This window comes from Rhea americana, unplaced genomic scaffold (genome assembly GCF_003343005.1).
Source record: "Rhea americana isolate MKP2758 unplaced genomic scaffold, rheAme1 scaffold_11, whole genome shotgun sequence".
Classification (NCBI taxonomy): domain Eukaryota; kingdom Metazoa; phylum Chordata; class Aves; order Rheiformes; family Rheidae; genus Rhea; species Rhea americana.
Genome location: NW_028185150.1, coordinates 7,015,073 through 7,033,954, shown reverse-complemented (window position 1 = coordinate 7,033,954; position 18,882 = coordinate 7,015,073). Strand labels below are relative to the sequence as shown.

At 37.6% G+C, this 18,882-nt stretch overlaps 1 protein-coding gene across 1 annotated transcript in view; it reads right to left on the bottom strand.

Moving 5' to 3' along the window:
• Positions 1 to 7,301: 7,301 nt before the first annotated feature.
• Positions 7,302 to 18,882, bottom strand: part of PRUNE2 (prune homolog 2 with BCH domain) — a 128,232-nt gene continuing 116,651 nt past the window's right edge. Inside the window, exons 16-19 of the mRNA XM_085312267.1 lie at positions 16,951 to 17,049; positions 14,748 to 14,783; positions 12,553 to 12,600; positions 7,302 to 10,369 (exon numbers count right to left, since the gene is read on the bottom strand). Coding sequence (XP_085168393.1) covers positions 10,348 to 10,369; positions 12,553 to 12,600; positions 14,748 to 14,783; positions 16,951 to 17,049 — 205 coding nt within the window. The 3' untranslated portion in view covers positions 7,302 to 10,347. The remainder of the gene's footprint in view (positions 10,370 to 12,552; positions 12,601 to 14,747; positions 14,784 to 16,950; positions 17,050 to 18,882) is intronic.

Genomic DNA, 18,882 nt, shown 5'->3' with positions numbered 1-18,882 from the left:
AGTTTGAATGAAGTTAGGAGCAGCAGTAGAATTGCTATTGAATTATAACACAGAATTAACTCCACCTAACATGGAGTAGTCAGAATAAACSAGAAAGGAGCTTCTCAGACTAAATAAACCAGAGACAAAAATCAAGAGYTGGCAACTAGGGATGAGAAATGTAGTGTCTCTTCTGGATTCTGTTCAACATTCACAGAAAAGCCCTACTTTTGATCTCTTCTCACTCCTTCCTGTTCTCATGGTCTCCACTGACAATAGAAGGGAATGGAGTATTTGCTTTGTGGGAACTGCAGCAGCTGAAATCAGAGAGGAACATGAACAGCCTTGAGAGGTACTCTGTAGGCAATTACCCTGGTTTGTCCCTCTTTGATTTTAATTGGAGGAAAAAAGGAAAAAAAAAAGAAAAAAAAAGAAAAAAAAGGAGTGCCTTTTTCTTTCCATGACTTGTTAGAATACAAGTGGCAAAAGAGACCTCGTAAATGAGTTAGCTGAACTGCTAACCACATCACTTTTGTGGGTTCATGTCACCATTCTCATCCACATTTAATCACCTCATAACTTCAGGATGCAAGAAAGCACTCTGCAGCATGTGCTGAACTTCCTTGACAATCCTTCGCTGAATAGAGATTTCTAGCATTATCAACAGCATTTAGACCAGTGTCTTGCTGCTCACTGCTCCGTGTAAGGTGGAACATCTCCAAAAAAGCAGCTTGAAGTGAAGTTTGCTAAGTCAAGATTATGCTTATTAAAAGAAGCCTGGGTTTGGACCTTCTTTAAGATGAAGAAGCAAAGCAGAGAGGTCTCCATCCTATAGGGGCAATGAATAAGACACTTCTCACAGAAACTTTCAGGCTGACAGACAGAACAGAGATTCCAAATCCGCAACTATGGAAAGCCAGTGAAAATAATTTTCCAGACAAAATTATTAGAAGAAAATTGTTTTCCAAAGAAATGGCAGCAGCCAGGAATCATGTGTTTTTCCTCCTGGGAATATAATAACCACCTAAATGGTGCCGCAGTGTTGGCACATTGGGAACAGTGAGTGTTGAGGAAGTACAATCATATTAGTGATGTAAAATTTAAATCCTGTAAAAATTATCAAAATCAATTATTCAGGTATAAAMTTGCTGAATATCAGAGCAGCTTTAGTAAGAACAGCTATGTCTTGAGGTGTTCACTCCTCAAATCTGCATAGTATTAAATTTACTTGCTCTCCTGAACATCAATTTCTTCTCTTCCTCCAGTGGCAGTAAGGTAGGAAATACGTGAACAGTCAAGTTTACACATCTTTTTTATTGCCAYATACCATTATACACCATTGAGATGCCTTTAGAGATGGCAGGTTCTCCACTGAGTTCTGTTGTAGACCATTAAATACCACAGGAATTCTCCTCTGTGGCAATTAGCACTTATTCCTTTTACATTGCATTTCTGGTTRTTCTCCTTGTCACCACTCATTTCTTGTCCTGTCATTTCTCTCTTCTGAAGCTATTTTTCTCTTAGGAAATACTCCCTTTCACATGCATCCACATTACATTTTGCTGCTTCCTTTCTGTATTCAATTCACACTTTTTATGTTTTCTGATTTATGCTTATTCTGTGCAAGTCCCTGGAAAATACGGCAATATCTTGTCATTTTTTTCTACCTTCATGCAATGTTCCTCAGTTTTTCTAGCTTCCTGTTTTGTGCTAGTATACATAAGGCAAGCTGTATACATAAGGCTTGAGTGGATTTTCTTCTACATTGAGTTAGTGGAAGTCAGGTGAAGGTACTAGTTTGAGGCTTTCAGGGATTCCATGATTTCCTTAAATGGAGGGGAAAAAAACTCTGGAAAGCGGTGGTTTAAGCTTCTTTGGGGCCTTCTAGACCTAGATCAAGTCCTTGAGTTAAAAGACTCCTTGGCAAATAGGCTTTGCTGCATTATTCTCCCAAAGGAGAACGGGAATTTGGAGAAAGGTTGGAGTCCAAAACAGGAAGGCATCTGTAACATTATCTTCCCCCAGAACATTCTCTGACCTGTTGTTCTTTTTCCTATTTTTCCTTTCCCAGGGTCTGATAACTTTAGCTTTGTTCTTTTTCCTTTTCAAAAGCCCAGATCTCACATTAATATCATGTGTTCTTTGGGTTGACTGTTTAAAGCAAAGCTCCTCAAACTTCAAAGGAATGACGAGAGAGATGAAGTTTTACAGTCTTGATGGCTTAACACAGGTCTGTCACATAAAGCTTCATTTTCAAGGACATAAAGGTGCTTCATTTTCTGAGTCACTTTCTCATGGAGGGAATTTGCCTTACATTTCAGACCTCTGGTGGCAGTGTGGAAGGTCCCTGGATTTCTTCCCTGATCTCGACAGAGACTGCTTTTGCTTGCTGTCTAGTGAAGTATATAACAGAGAGGCAAGAAGCTGAGGTTCTGACATTTCAGTTTTGCATTTTCTTTGAAATGTTTATTTTTTCATAGTAATTGTGACTTAACAGTATATTGTCGCTAAACAAATAATAGCAAAAAGAGAGCTTTATTTCTTCATTTGAACCATCTGAACAGTACRGCTTGATGATCTTAGAGTGGATCAAATTTTCTGACAGGCTATATCCTATATGAGCAGACACAGTGCATTTTTTTTTCTGCAGTAGCCTACCACTGAAGTCGCCTCAATAAACACAAGATTAACTTAATTCTCTGGAGCTGCCATTTACCTCCTAGAGCATTCACTATTTAGCAGTTAATGGCCAAGCCAGTGCCTATTCTGTAACATGGACATGGGTCTATTGTCTGTGGCCACACAGCATTTAAAAAAATCATTTAGACATAGTGCTATGCTGGATTCAAATTACATGTTCATGATACAATCATACTGGTTTCAAACATTCTTTCTAACTTTTAAAATCTAGATACAATGCRAACTTCATCAACAACATAATATGTCACATTCTCACGTCTAACACAATTGTGGATTTAGGACCAAAAATCTTAGTTCACTGAAGCCAGCAGGTACTGGCTAACAGTACTGATATATGCAAGCTTTAGCACATATTTTTCCTAAAAGTACTTATGGAGTGACTACTAGGACTCTTTTCTTTAAAAACAGTTGAAATCTTAATAGTTGATTCTTTTTTAAAAAATCATTTCATAATTTTGACTTGGTTTTCCTTCTTTGCCTGAAAAAACAGCCCTGTTCCCTTTTCCATCACAAGGAAAAAGGAAGAAATCACAACTGCTCTTGAAAAATCTTAAAAATACTAATTGCTACAGGAAAAGCCAGAAAAGGGTCACCAAAAAGCCTGTCTCAGTTTGTGCATTTAAATACACTGCTGTGCAGAACAAGCCTTGAGATTGTTTTGCCTTACTTCTGTAAAGCTGAGTTTAATAGGGTTATCTTAAGTTGAGGAAAGCAGAGAGGAAGGAAAAAAAAAAAAGACAGTAGCCTCAGGCTGCACTTAATTTCAGGCTCTCAAATTTGGCAGAATTCATCCCAGCAAACTCCACTGCTCCTTCTGAATCGATAAATCCATTGTATTACCGGAGGGGCTGAGGGAAGTCTCTCTAGGCAAGCAGCAAGGGATCATTTCTCCTTGAATTTGTAGACCTCTCAAGAAAAAAATTACAGTAAGAACAAAGCACAGGATTTTTTATAGAGACTCAACCGGTTTTGGGGAGTAAATTCTTTGGGCGAGAATTTGTATTTTGTAGTAGATGAGCAGTCATCAAGGCAAGAGCAATTGCAGAACAGCAAGTTAAAAAAAGCTCAAGCAGGAATAGCAGACATTTTACCTTCATAGCTCCAATCTTTGCCTCTTCCCTGGTATTATATCCTTGGCACTGGTATTATATTCCCCCAAGCATAAGCAACCGATCATGCACAACATCATCTATGAATAAAATAGGTAATAATTCATTTTTCACTAGATGCTGCCAAGAATCAATTTCAAAATGAAAGTTAAATGATGCTATAATCCATGTCTGCAACTCCTGGTGTTATTTCATTACAGACTTGGAAAGTGAAATCCTGTCTCTGTACAGCTTTTTTTGCAGTTTTCACTTGCACAAAACTATTGAGAAAGATAAAAAGATGGTGTTATTCATGTCATAGCAGGAAATGGGAAAATGAAATAAAAATAGAACAGGAAGCAGAAAAAAATCTACTAGAGAAATGGCAGGTCAAGCTGTTTTTTAAGAAACTAAAATGAGCTCAAGCAAAACATCTGTCTCATACTTAAGTCAYAAATGTTTGCTTCCATCAACTTTAAGTGTTCATACACACACGGAGGAAAACGTTGCATAGAAGGGAAAGCTTACATTAAAGAAATTAAATACTCACAGATACAATGCAGTAATCCAAAGACTTTGGTAAGTTTCCCATACATWAGAGGGATTCATGAGCTCCCTGGTGAACTTCTGTTCATGTTTCAGAGCTTCACAAACGTTTAGTTAATTGCCACCACCTGCCTGTACAGTAGCTCCATTTTGCAATGGGAGCACTGTGCTGGAGGAAGTTAACTTGAGGAAAGGGAGAGTGARTAAGAAATAAAGCGACAAACTTTTTGATGCTTACTCTGTTGGCTTCATCTGCACTTTGTGGTAGAGGTACCCTGGGTGTCTCTAGAAATAGCTATATATGACTACATAGTGAACATTATCTGAGGCCTGTTTTGTATTCCCACTGGTGGCACTAGCAAATTCAGCAGTACATTTAATTCCCCAAAACTACAGTAGATTATACCACAAACCTGAAAATCCAAGTTTGTAGATTTTTTATTTTTAAAAGCCACTGCTGTCATAAGCATTCAACATTAACGAGTTTAAATTTTAGAGGCTGCAATTTTACCAGTCCAAAGGATTCACAACACAGGAGATGCATGCCAAGATCAGGCAGATCGGAAAAAAACAAAGACATCATACACTTATCTCACAGGAAACAGTAAGGAAGCCTATTTGTTTTCCTTTGTAGTGTTAACATTTCACACTTTAAATGTCTGTTCAAACAAGATGACTGAAGTAACTTTTCAAATCGATCATGAAGATGTTATTTTAATTTAATCTAATAACTTTCTGAACTCCCACGAGACTGGTAACAATATGGCACTATTTTTCAACTCTGTCTTTATAATTGAAAAAAATCTGAAAAACTTTTCAGTAAGAAACTAAAATGAGATTTTCTTCAATTCTTCTACAGTTATTCTACTGTATAGCCATGGATCTCAAAGAGTTTTGGCTTAACAMGTAGAGCGTAGTCGAGGTTCTCCACAGCTTTGTAATGAGCTATTAAGATTCGTATGAGTGCAGTATGAATGGAAATGTGTGTGTACGAAAGCAGTAGGAAAAACAGCAGAACAAGGGTTAAAAGAACAGCACATATAGGCAACAAAGAACACTGTTTCCAGGACACAACTCCCAGGGCACTGTTCCTAGTGGTGAAATTAAAGAATCTGTTTTTTTATGCCAACGCTGCACTCTGGTATGTCCCCAGCACCGATGATTTGTCAGTGGAAGACCTTCATCCTAAAACCGTGAGAACCACAACAAGACTGCAGCATAGCACAGCTTTCCTGTTAGCCCACCAAGAGAAAAAACATACTTTTCAAATAAATGGGGAAAAACAGTGAGGGGGCTAAGATTTGTGGAGACTGAAGTAAGCAAGAGTCTGAAGCAAWGGACTGCTCCATAATAACTACTGACTCCTGAATGGTACAAAGGAGCCAAAAATCCTTTGCCCCAAATCTAGCTTGTTGCCTACAACGAAGAATGGCAGGAACATGAGGAAGACCTGCTAGGCAGCATGTCTTGCCTTCTGAGCTGCCCACAACCATGCATGGGCACACCAGCGAGCTTCAGTAATAAATCCTATGAAAGAAGGAGTGGGAGCAGGTGCAACAAGCTTACTTCAAGATTTTGTAAATATCTTCTCCTTCCGTAATACCTTGCACTGAGCTTGCTATACTGCTTCTCCTATACAAAAAAACAATGCAAGTCATCATCTTCTGTTACGGGTCCAAAGACTGTGCCAACAGGAATACAAATCTTTGAAAAGCAAGGAGGCATGAAACGAATGCAGTCAGGGAGACARTGACAATGTTAACTTATGCACAGCACTGTATTTCCCTTTCAGCTGTTGCGCTTTTTTATTTTACGCCACTGAACTGTGCTGGTAATTTCATTCCTGAGAAGAATCTACTGAAAATCTACAAGAAAATCTCCTCTTCCCTCTCCTGAAGAAACAGCAAATGAACAGAAGATACAGTTCTTAGAATTTTTATACTTTTTTCTCGAGATAAATTAAGATACCCTAAATGGTCACAAAATTGGCTAGTTAGTGGCTACCAGAGAACAGCAATGTATTGATAGTTAACTACCAGAACTTTCCGAGTTCTGTATTATTACTTATCAGGATCCTCAGCTTCTCCTTGTATGAACAGCTGTTTCTGTTGCAACAGTGTTCACAGATACCAAAGCCATTAATCAGCACTCTGCAAATACTAGTCAAATTACTGGAAGATATAAAATGCCAGGTGATAAGGCACACAAAAAGTAAGGGAGAAAAAAAATATCTGAGCTCTGAATTTGTTTAGAATCAGAGTTTAATTGACTGATAGTACTAGAATGATTCACAGTTTTTCCCAGCTACAGTATTACAGAAAATCTGATAAACATTCCGACCTGTGAAACTTAGCCTGTAAATGTAAATATTACCACATCCCAGAGATTAACTGTAACAACAAAACACTTAAATCACAGTTCAATTACATTGGAAGGACCTGCAGAAGGACCATCAAAACCAAAATACAATTTCAGATTGCTAAAGCCTTACTTCTTGTCTGTAGCAGGGCCAGCTAAGGCTGCTTCTAAGGCCCAGTTTAACACTCCAGGAGCACTCCCATTTCTTGCTGCTGGGAGGCAACTGAAAAGCCATGGGTTGCCCCCATCCAGCTCCAGTGTAGTACCTCACTGGCCAGTGCTGCTGGGCCAGCTGATTCCAAGTAAGCCAGCTTTCCTTAAAATACTGGCAGGCTAAGCTCACCAAGCGTTAAGTAAAAGGGGACAGGAGTGGTGTCAGGGGTGCCTGGTACACGGTAAGTCTGAACATCCTCCAGCTCTGCCTGATGCCTTCACTACAGTCAGAAACCAGGCAGGGTGGTTTCACAGCCAGCCTGCTCCTGCCCCTTAAGCTTTTGGTTACTACCTATGGGGTGAGATAAAGTGACACTGTCTATGCGTTTGATCCAGACATAACAGCAGAGCCACAAACTAAAGAGCAGCTTGCAAAGCTCCTGCTTTCTCCCTGGGACAACGCTACTAGTACCGGCAAGGCAAGGATTTCAATACAAGAAGGGGGTAGGTAAGGAAGAGTGAATGGAAGGAAAGGTTAGTTATAACTACACGAAGAACTGCAAACTGAGACTTCTTCTAGGTGCCCAGGGAATAACCAAAAAAAACCTTGGAGCAGAAAGGAAATACTTTTAGTGGTGGGTTGCAGCTCTTTATTTCTGATTCATACGTATATATGTACATACAACGATATCAGATATTTTTGCATTGCTTAATCTATAACTCAAATAAGCATAGGTCTTTTGAGAAAAAAGAATTGCAACTCTTAATTTATATTTGATATGAGCACTCTGATACACAGTAGAAAAAATCTGTTTATAAAAGATTATATTTGTGCAATTATATGTACTATATTCCTCTTCCAATAAACTGATATTAATATTGATACATTATTGTCAGTATAACATATAATTGCCATAACATATAAAAAAACTTCTTCAAATATATCAATAAGCAAAGATAACCACACCTTTTTCTTGCAACCATTTTTGCACCATCACATTGGCGCCCTATTTTATTTTAATGTGACATTTGGCTTAAATAAACTCTTTTCATCTCAAACTGCCACTATTAGTCTGCCCACATTAATAAATGAATTAATGTGTGCTTTGCTGTTCAGTAATTTCACACAATGCCCGCAGAATGAAATTCACCTCTGAGCTGACATCTGCCACTGAGACTTTAAACCACTTATGCTCCATTTAGGCTTCAACGAATGCGTAAAGATTCACGCTGAACCTCTGCTTAGCAGTGAACTTCTCTTTCAGCAAATACTTCTCTCAGCTGTAGTGTAACACAAGCCAACTAGCTCATTCTAGGTGGCTTAAAAAATAGGTTTACAGAAGATGTGACTCTGTGCTATTAATCACTTCTAATTGCTCAGATCTAGGTCAAGCATAATTAGTATCTGGAAGTTAACACAAATATTAATTTCCACACAAAGCACTATCTCCAATATATTAAGTGGCAGCACTGTTATAAGGTAGACACAAGCCGAGGTTCAGATATCTGAGGAACTGTGCAAACTAAGAGAGATCCTAATTTAGGGCATGATAAGGTTGGTTACGGAGCAGCAATGACGGTGAGCAGAATTAGGCCCTTCCCCTGTGAAAACTACCAGTAACTGACAGAATATATACAGGCTAACTAGGGTGATGGAGCCACAATGCACGGGCTTTCAGCATAAAACAAGGACTGTAGARGTGCAGACATTTCAGTTTTGATGCTAGCAGAAAGCATTTGGCAACTTCCCGTCTTTCTGACARTTTTGTCAGTCTTCGTTACAGCAGCTGAAGTATTGGGCACACAACGATGGGCRCTTGCTCCCTTGCCCGCAGTCTCCCTTCTTGCAAACACATGACACAAATCGACACAGGGAAATGTGCATACCACAGAATTAAAATATCAATCTTTTWAAAAGAAGGGCAAAATTAAATTTCACTCTCAGTTTAGCTCCTACTGAAAATCAAGGTTCAACTGTCCTGCCTTTTTGTTAAAATTTACTCCCTGGATAACTGTCGCTTGGCTTCTCTTTAGTTGCTAATATTGGAGGCAGGATTAGAGTTACTGCACACACAAAAATAAGAATGAGCAAATTATCTTGAAYTGTTACTTCTAAGAACTTCTTACTTACAGATAAAGTAGAGAATCCATGGATGTAATCCTAGGGTATAYGAGAATCTCGAGTCTAACAATAATATTTCAGACAGTGCATAATACTGTTAGTTCCATCAGGACATCCCAAAAGGAAGGTGGRTCAGCMGGTTTGGGACCGTGTGCATGCGTTYGTGTGTTAGGGGAGGATAAAAGTTTTACCTRGTTCTTAACTCTTCTCTTTTTAAAGGAGAAAAGCAAATTAACTTCAGTACGGGTTCGCACTCCTTTGCAAAAGAATAGTCCGAGACACTGCAGCTATTTTTCATTTGAGAATCAGGACTTCTTTGCAAAGAAGAAATGCTTTTTTTTTTTCCCTCTCTTGTTTATACTGGTGGGTACCATGATACAGACAACAAAATGCATTTTAATACTTACTTTCTGATATTAAACATATTCTGAATAGTACTCTGACATTTATCCATAACAAATGATCATGACACCTGACTGTAGATTTAAATATTTAACCCTCAATTTTTAGTAGAAAGTACAAAGTATTTGTTCCACATTCATAGCATTATTAGCCTTTATTATGAGTTAGGATGCCATTTGAAGACTTGTAACTTATTTTTTTAAGTTCTGAAAAAACAGGTTTAGAAAACCAACAAAAAGAAAGCAATGTTCCAAGGCTTTCAAAATATATGAAAGACGTTTACAGGATTAGCTACTTTTAAAAAAGCTACCTTAAAAAAAAAAAAAAAAAAAAAGCTAAATTAAATTATTAAAATAAAATTAACTTCAGTTAGTCATCTCTCCTTTGCGAAGTCTTTAATGTCTAATTTTAAAATATATTAGACTTTTTTGTGGCCAAATTAAAAGGTAGTAGAGTTAAGTGAACATGGAGACTTTTCAGATAACAAGAAACAGACTCATTCAAAAAGAACTCCTGCATCATTTCTCAAATTCTCTTAAAATAATAAAGTTGCAGCTGCTTTGTGAAACAAACTATGCTAATATTTATTGTAACAATACTATTCTGTCTGCTTTGTTATGCATAAACATTAATACGCTGAAGACAAAATTGAAACACAACTACATCCTCACTGACTCATTCACGAGGCACACTGTTGGTAAAATAGGGTAATAATTTTAAACAGAAATTGCACACACTTATATAAACGAATGCTAGATGATAGAGCTCTCCTAATCCAACCTATATTTCAGAAAACAACATGTAGCAAAGTCCAAATTTCTGTTGTTTGCATGGCAACAGGATTGGCCTTTTTGTTTATCTTGGATTGCTGAATGGCACTGAAGAACCGTAAAACAAATAAAATGAACCAAACTGCCTATTGTACACCATGGCCACGGGCGTCTGGGTGATGAAAGTCCATGCAAACCCTCTTCTTCAAATGCCTGCAAGCAGTTCCTTTTATTTCAGCCTCATGTCAATGCTACACCACATATTAAAAAAAAAAAAANAAAAAAAAAAAAAAAAGGAGAGAAAAAAGAAGAAAAAAGGAATCAGTGCTATGAAACGCAAGGCTATTAACTTCCCCAAATTTCAGTGTATGCATAGTATTAAGCATCCTCATCTCTCATTTATTTTATTCATATATTTATTATTTGTGTATCTATACACAAGTAAATAATAATTTACTTGTGTAAGTAACTTACACAGATCTTATCTAATTTAGATGGAAAATTCAGACCTTAACAGGACCTGTTACTGTTTTCTTGAAATCAATAGCTACACTCCCAGCAACTCCGATATGAGTAGAATTAGACATCATATGTGGAAATGAGTAAGATGTGGACACATCTAAAAATGTCCCTAGGACTATGGTTTTGCCATTTAGTGTAAAGTACATGTTAACCAATTCTTTAGTAATATTCTTTAAAATATGAAACTGTGATAATAAACACTGCATCAAAATACAGTTTTCCTTCATGGAATACATACCTACATGAACATCTATAACCTAGGAAGGTCACTGTGAGTTGCAGAATATGCGGAATTCTTTATTGTGAATTACTTCATAAAGAAAATTTTCAAAAAGTCATCAGGTAGTACGAGAAATTTGAGTAAACAAGAGAGCATGACAATAAACAAAAGCCTTTGGACTGGATACAAAAAAGAAAACAGAAGCAAACTAGGAGTTGGGCAGACTCCAGAGAGATTCCAGCAGCAAGTATACAGAAAAAGTCTGTGTAAAAATGCTGYCAACATTGTGGTGGCATTTACAAGGTTAATCCTGTTTCCTGAGGAAGAAACACCAGAAATGAATGATACGATCACAGGAAAGTTGTTGCTACTTCTAAAGATGCTATTTTGTAGAAAAAAAGAATGAAGGAATTAACATTAATTCAACCCCAATCCTTACTTAAGCTAAATAAAAATCTGCTTTTTGTACTGCTTTTTGCTGCCCAACTTCCTTTTTTGTAAAAAAACATGAAAACTGTTCATGCCACAAACAGCCAAAAGCATAAATAAATAGTCTTTAATAGGTTAATTACTGCTGCCATACTTGAAAAAAATAGTTTTCACATTGATCAATTATAGAATAAACTGTGTCTGGAAAAAAAAAAAAAGGATGCTTAGTGGTTTTATCCCAACTGGTCTAGTAGTAGGAGCCAGGAATTTAATTCTGAGTTCTGACACATGTATAATTTCTAACACTGGGATACTTTATTAGAGTATAACTGTATTTGAAAGAAAATGACAAAAAAGCTCCATTTTGCTCATTTACACTCATGTAATTGACAGAACCTTTTGTCGAAGAGTCAGGTTTCCTACACGGCTTCCTGAGCAGCTTACCAGTGTGATATACCTGCGTATTTTGAGACCCCAGCACGACAGGTAGGGACAGCGGAGCCCCCCATCGCTCCTCCCCAGTCCGCGCTCGCCCGGAGTGCACCCGCTGTGCACCCACTGCTCCCCGGGATGCGCTGTTCGAGCAGCGAACTGCCAGYGCTCGTGCGCCTGCACGTCTCACGCGCGCTACGAACGCCCCTGCTGAGGCGTTCGCCCGCCCGGGTCGGGGCACTAGCAGGAGGAGAGGTGTGCCGCCGTACCGGCACGCACCCCTTTCCAAAGGAACCAGTCCGGCTTTAAAGGCAGTGACGAAAAACACACCAGAGGTTTAGCTGCGGAAAGTAAGTGTGAAAAGCCGAGAGGCACAAAAAAGCAGAGAGAAGGCAGGCACTGAAAGCACTCAAAGGGAAGAGTTTTGCACTGACAGCTTGCTTAAGCTAATCTCAGAATTAGAACAGCAAGTTTATCAGCATTAATGGAGCATAATGCACGTGATCACCTTCACCATGATCGTGTTGTATTTTTTCTCTCCATCTTTCAAACAAATTAACCTGAATATCCTTCAGGCTATGAACTGTATCTATCCCTGCTTGACAAGGGTCTTTAAAAACTTCTGCAATGCAAATACAATAAACCTTAACTTCATCACTTTTTCTGCTTGCAAAGGTTGAATCAAATTGCTGGAAAAAAAAAAAACAAAAAAAAAACCCACGTGTTTAGGTCTCTAGAAGACCGCCAGGAGTCTACCCAGCCTCAGYTCCTAACTGCATGGTTGTGAAATAATGTTAAAATGTAATGATATTATCAGGCATAAACTCTTACTCCTGCTCCATTGAAGTCATTTCTGGATCATTTGAGAGGCAGCCAGTTCTGGATACAAGGAAAAAAAAAGGCAGTAGTAAACATTACTTCTGTATTCCTTTCTTTCTTTCTTTCTTTCTTTCTTTACATATGAAATCAAATTTGGGGATGTAATAACCGCAGTTACAGATACAGTGAGTATCTGTGACTGCACAAACACAGAAGTATTATTGATAGGAATGTAACAAGCATAGTGCCTGCAACATGGATTAATTTGAATAATACTTTTTTATAAGTATTTCTGTAAGTTGAGGATGGGGAATGCACTACAGTGACATCATACATTTAACAATAACCAGCAATGCCACATATGAATATTTAGTTCCTCTCTCACTGTTTTACTGCAGCCTGCATCCTTTTAAATAACATTGGTAACAAGCAAGTAGCTTTCTTTCACACAGTACCCTAATGTATTTGAAAATATTTGAATACAAGGGATAAAAGTTATATTTCATGAGTTGTGGGGTTTTTTCCTTCCTTTTGGTTAATAAAGCATCCAAGTGGTATCAGATAATTGCTCACATGAATTTTTGCTTCTTAGGCAATTAAGTGCTAAAATCAAGAAGCAGCAGCAAGTGCTTGGGGTATTTCTCCGTGGCTCTTCTCTTTGGTGATTTTAAAAGTTAAGCTCAGGAGCACTGGAGGCAAGTGTGTTCCACAAAAGCTGGGATATCAAGAAAAGAAAAAGAGAGAGAGAGAGAGAGAGAGAGAAGGAAAGAAAGAGAGAAAATGAGCTGCATGGTAGAAATTCTGAAATGCAGAAGTTAAAGGTAGGAGACTGTAAAGAAACTTCAAAATCAGAATCTTAGGTTACAAGAACCCCAGGGAAAGCGTCATATGAGAAGCCACTGACACAGCTCCCTGCTCTGGAATCCTGTGCACAACACACACAGAAAAGGGTAAACTCTTTCTAAGCTCAGCTTAGCAAGTGAAGGACTGCGTCCTTCCAGTTAAGGGTCTCTATTCTACTTTATCACATTCTGCCTCAGCATGTCAAAGTCAGAGCACAGACTTCAGAGTTCAAAATATCTGAACATCAGCTGAGACATTGATTTATTAATTGAACTTAGACAACATAGTATTATCAAGTATTAATCCAACAACCCATCCAAAGAACAGGTGGAACAACAGGGTTGCCTTAAGTGAGACAGAATAGCCATCCTTAGCTTAGTAAATTGTTGTAAAATATTAGTTTTAAAAAGAACTGCCTCATTAAAAAAAAAAAAAAAAAAAGAAAGAAAAAAGACATATGAATCATCTGACAATGGACAAAGGAGAGAAAATACTTAACAAACCACTTTAACCGAGTAAAAAAGTGATTTCAGTCCTCTCCATGACTGTAAAAATATTCACCAGTAATAGCAAATATGTTTAATATAGTCCAAGAATATGATTATTCCTCACCGAGGCCCAATTGTATAAAGGCAGGCTGCATATAGTGAGAAGGGAAGTCAATTCACAAATGTGGCAATGCACATAGTAAGTGAAGCTATGAGCTGACTGCTATATCAAACACATTATACACTGCTACATTCAATCCGTTCCTGTGAACCAAGCAAATACAATGTGAGCATCTAGCTGAAAACTATCTTACTTAGCTGTTTCTGAAGCTTCCCTCAGCTCTTCATCCAGTCTGCATGAGTAAAAGTTATTGATATAAAGAAACAAAGAAGCAAGCAGAGCATAAGAAAAAAAGCAGAGCAATAGCAGAGCAAAGAATAAATACTGTACAGGCTTCTAAAATAAGCACCCACTATTATGCACTGACCCTAAAGCTCTTAATTCTATATAACAGCATTTACTCTTGTTCTTAACCCACCTTTAATTTGTAACTCCTTATTTAGCTCCTTTGGAGGCAGAAACTTAAAAGCAGCAGGGATCTGAGGCATGCTCAGCGGAGAGAGCTGAAAGCATTCAGTTGCTTCATCAGATAGAATTAAACTAGCTGCAGCTTGGGCCAAGTCAAGGGCATTTACAGTTTAGYTAGTTTTGCTTGCAAAGGAGGCTGATCTCAACAGCTTGAAGGGGAAAGTAAGACTGCAAACCATTGCAAGGCTTCTCTCATTCAGCTGTTGAGGTCACCTTCAGGTGGAAGGCTGCATCACATAGTTTTACTCCATTATGAGCAGCAGAACAGGCTAGAAAGCAAGTTTTACCTCATTCTTCTCTTAAAATACTTCTCTTCATCGTACCTTACAAGGTAAGAGTGAGTGAAGGAAAAAAAAAAAAGAAAGACGTACAAGTTTTTATGATACAATAGGCAAAATGTATCTCACTTCAGTAAAAGCTACCAAACAGCCACACACACAAAAAAAGGGGGGGGGGGGGAGCATAAACCCAGGGCATAAACCTGTGGCCTTTCTACAGGTACAATTCCTTGTTACCACAGTGGTATTCTTGATCTTGCCAGTGGAGCAAACACAATGCTGAAAGCTGCATAATCTTTCTCARTTTGAAACAGATATAAAACTACCAGCTGGAGCACATCTCTGCTCTGACCTCTGCTCTCTTCCCTTTTGACACCGGAATATCCACTCACAGTGCCTTGAGTGCGGACTTCCACTAAATCTTCATACTATGGTATCTTGAAAATGCTTGCTGCCAATGGGCACATTAGTCACCTTTTTATTTTTTTCTTTAGTGCAATCAAGATCTGGCAGCTGGCAGCTGAAGAGAAGAAGCAAGCAGTTTCCTAAAAWTTTTTAATCTCTAAGTCCTAAAGTTTCTTCGGTGCTGGCAACCTTTCACCTTTGGTCTGAGAGCTGAATGGATTTTCCAAGGAATTTTAGTGTACAAGGAAAAAAAGACATCATAGTGTAACAATAAAACAAAGCAAGAAGTAGAAAGAGTGGAAAGCATTAAAGTATCAGCTTATGGTTTTTATCAAAGGAAGCTATAAGATATAAGAAACTAGAATGTTTCAGGAATCAGAAGAGGAAAGGAGGAAGAAAGGGCAAAAAAAAATTAGGATATTCTGGACATCTTTTTTATCAGGTAGTATCTCTCATACCACCTCCTACTCTAAATTCTTTGCAATCACTCTACCTATAAAGTAATTACGGAAGCAAATAAACTTGAGTGAAATTCCCTATGACCTCCCATTTCAAGATAGCAATTCACTAACTTCACAAGTGCTGCAGAATTGAGCTTCCCGCTCGCTCCCTGGAATTACAGCACAACAGGACTTCATGTCAAAACAACAATCAGTCTGATGAAGGTACTCATGCTGCTTTCATAACTGCTCTGAGACAGCTATGAAAACTCCTGCCTGGGTTGAAGAGATCTATGACAGCTCCAAAAGAAGTGTTCTTCATACCTAGTCACCGAGAACCCATACGGAAAATATAATCAGCGACATATAAATTATATGTAATTTATATTATATATAAAATATAATTTACTCCTCAGATCAGTTTATTGGACAGAATCTTTTCATTTATTTAAAATTTAGTACATTTGACACACAAAAGTAAAAAATAATGCATTCCTTGGCAGCATATCTTTGTAGTAATGACCTATAATGACCCACTGTGACTGATTTCCAATGYTTTAAGCTTGGTGTACCATTTCAGTTTGTTGTTTTCTGGTCTGAAGGAAAGCCAGTTTAGGTGATCAACTTCAGATCAACTTCTTGCAACAATTTCTTTAACAGACATCTTTCCTTTAAAAGTCAGAAAACTTTCACATATGAAAGGCAAGAACTGAGACACTGCCTTTCAGTTCTGGTTATGGGTTAAATCATGACAATCAATGAGAAAGGAATGGTGAACCTATGGACTTCCAGAGGACTTCTACTAAACTGCTATCTTCTGAACTATTACTTCAATTCAAAGCTCTGACTTTGAATTAACTAAAACCTAAAAGCATAGTAAGACATAGTGGTAGAAGTTTTGGAAAAATATGGTATAAGGGATACCTGCGGAAGGCTTAACATTTCCTATTTTCCTTCTGGATTACAATTAATAGTCCATTCCAATTCTGATTATGTAGTCATAAGTGTGATGAAAGGACTCTGAGCCTGAAAGTTTGTCTTCACTGGACCAATCTTATCATTTGGTCCAGTACAAAACCTTCCTTTTCCTATAAACTTTGGATCCCTACGGATTACATGTTTTTTCTGGTTTGTTTTTCCACGATAGAACATTTTCCTGCTTCAGGGTATGATAGAGGAATTTTTGTTAAACCAGAGTGAAGTATTTGTAATAAAATCATGTAGAAGCTTTTAAATTTCTTACAGAYTCTCAAATGCTACTATGCCTATATGGGTCTTGGAAAGTAAAATCTGGTTATACTTCTGGCTAGTAGACAGCCTGACTAGTGAGTGGAAATACTTTCCATTAGCACACCATCACCACTTACTTGACGATACTCTCTGGTATGTGCACGTATTCCATTGGAATCATCTCACGGAGCTCTGCCAATGTGCTGACATACTGTATCTTACTGCTGAACTTAGAGCTGAAACACAAAAAGAGCATACGTAAATTGAGTTTCCTCCACAAAATCTCCCATGACTGGAAAAAATAAACAAAGAGAAGATATTTACTTGTAATCTGAGCATCTGCCTATTCATATTCCAGTTATATGTAGTTATATAAGAGTTATACAGTGCTGATGATTATTAACATATCTGTGCTCTAGTGAGGCTGAAATCAGGTCTAGACCTTTTGCTGTGTTTTGGCCAGGCTGCATCAGAATATTTAGGACAGCATTATAAATTGTAATGCATTCACATTAGGCAATGCAATTAGTTTTATAGTTTGAAGAAGATACATTCAAATTCTAAAAAAAACAAAATCAAATCTTTTGCAGCATACTTACATGAAAAAAAAAAAAGATGGGAAGCATTTGCTTTTGCTGATCATGATGAATTAGCATTTAGATTTGACTATGACTCCCAACCAAACAGAATACAGATGAACTTCCACTTTTGTTTGGATGCGTACAAATCTGACTGGGTATATGCATGTCTATTCTCAGTGTAGGGCATTATTATGAGGAAATATTTTCCTTGCTTAGTTCAATCTGTGCTATACGATCATTTATTATGCTTGAGAAATGATCATACAAAAAACCTAAACCATTCAGAATTTATAAAAWAATTAAGACTATTCACTTGCTTAATCTGATTTATTGATATGTAACAGTCTATGAGGAATGTATCTCTTTAATTTGAATTTAAGCAATCTTTCAAATCCAGTTTTGATAATATTTAGACAGTCTGTTAACATCAGTAACAGTGATGAATGCATATTGAGAATGAATGTTCTTAAGCCTAGACTATAAAAAAGCAGAATATGTTGTTCCTATTTACCACTGATTCAGGGTTATGATCAGACAACGCAAAGCATCTGAAACAGCTCTTATCCAAAAGTTACTGACCCTTGCCTTAACACTTTTATCATCTTAATCAAATAAAGTAACACAACTAAAACAGGAATCCATCAAGGTATTGTATGAATGAGTTCTTTGAGCTCATCCATTTTACTTTGTATTCGTAACAGATGAGCATCATTAGGMGTACACAGTTGCCACATGCTAATCTCAGGTTTTAAGATGCATGAATCACTCATAATTGTCTGATAACAGTCACAGTAACTTATAGATAATTCTCAGCATTTTATTAGAAATGTTRATAACAGTCTAGATCATCTGAACTGTCAGCTGAAGCAACATGACAAGCAGCAGCCTGATCTGGAAACATCTAAAGACTGAAAAAAAAAATTGTTTAAAGGTTGTTTTTCCACTTGGGGTTTCCCCTGGGTCCAGTAATTCCACCACAGTAACCAATTTCTACCTCATTGTGTATTGGTATCCCAAATATATGCCTAAAAYAAGAAATCCTTGTTTCTTTCTGACTTTAGGTGAGGCATGCTGCCACTTCTGTTGAACTTTCTATTTCTTAAGTATTTCCAGCAAGTGCTGAAAATCTTTCAGACACTTGTTTTATTAAAAATCTAATTTCCTTCCTAATGTACCTAAAATGATCTCTACAGGGAATAACTGATTCATAAATTATATCTAGGATGTGAATCCAGCTTTTTTTTCTATCTTTGCAATTAATCTCTCTCTCTCCTTTTTTTTTCCCCACCCTGGGCCTTTTATTCAGTTTTCTCATACGGTTCTTCCGACCTCAGTGAGGGTTCAAATACCTCTCACCCTCAACTCTTCTTCAGCCTAAGTCACATTGGCCATGTGCACTGCCCACCTTTTTACAGCTCCTATTTGGACTCCTCTTTCYTTTCCTTCTGACAGAGACTCAATCTGCTTCTTGGTTGAAATGGAATTTTT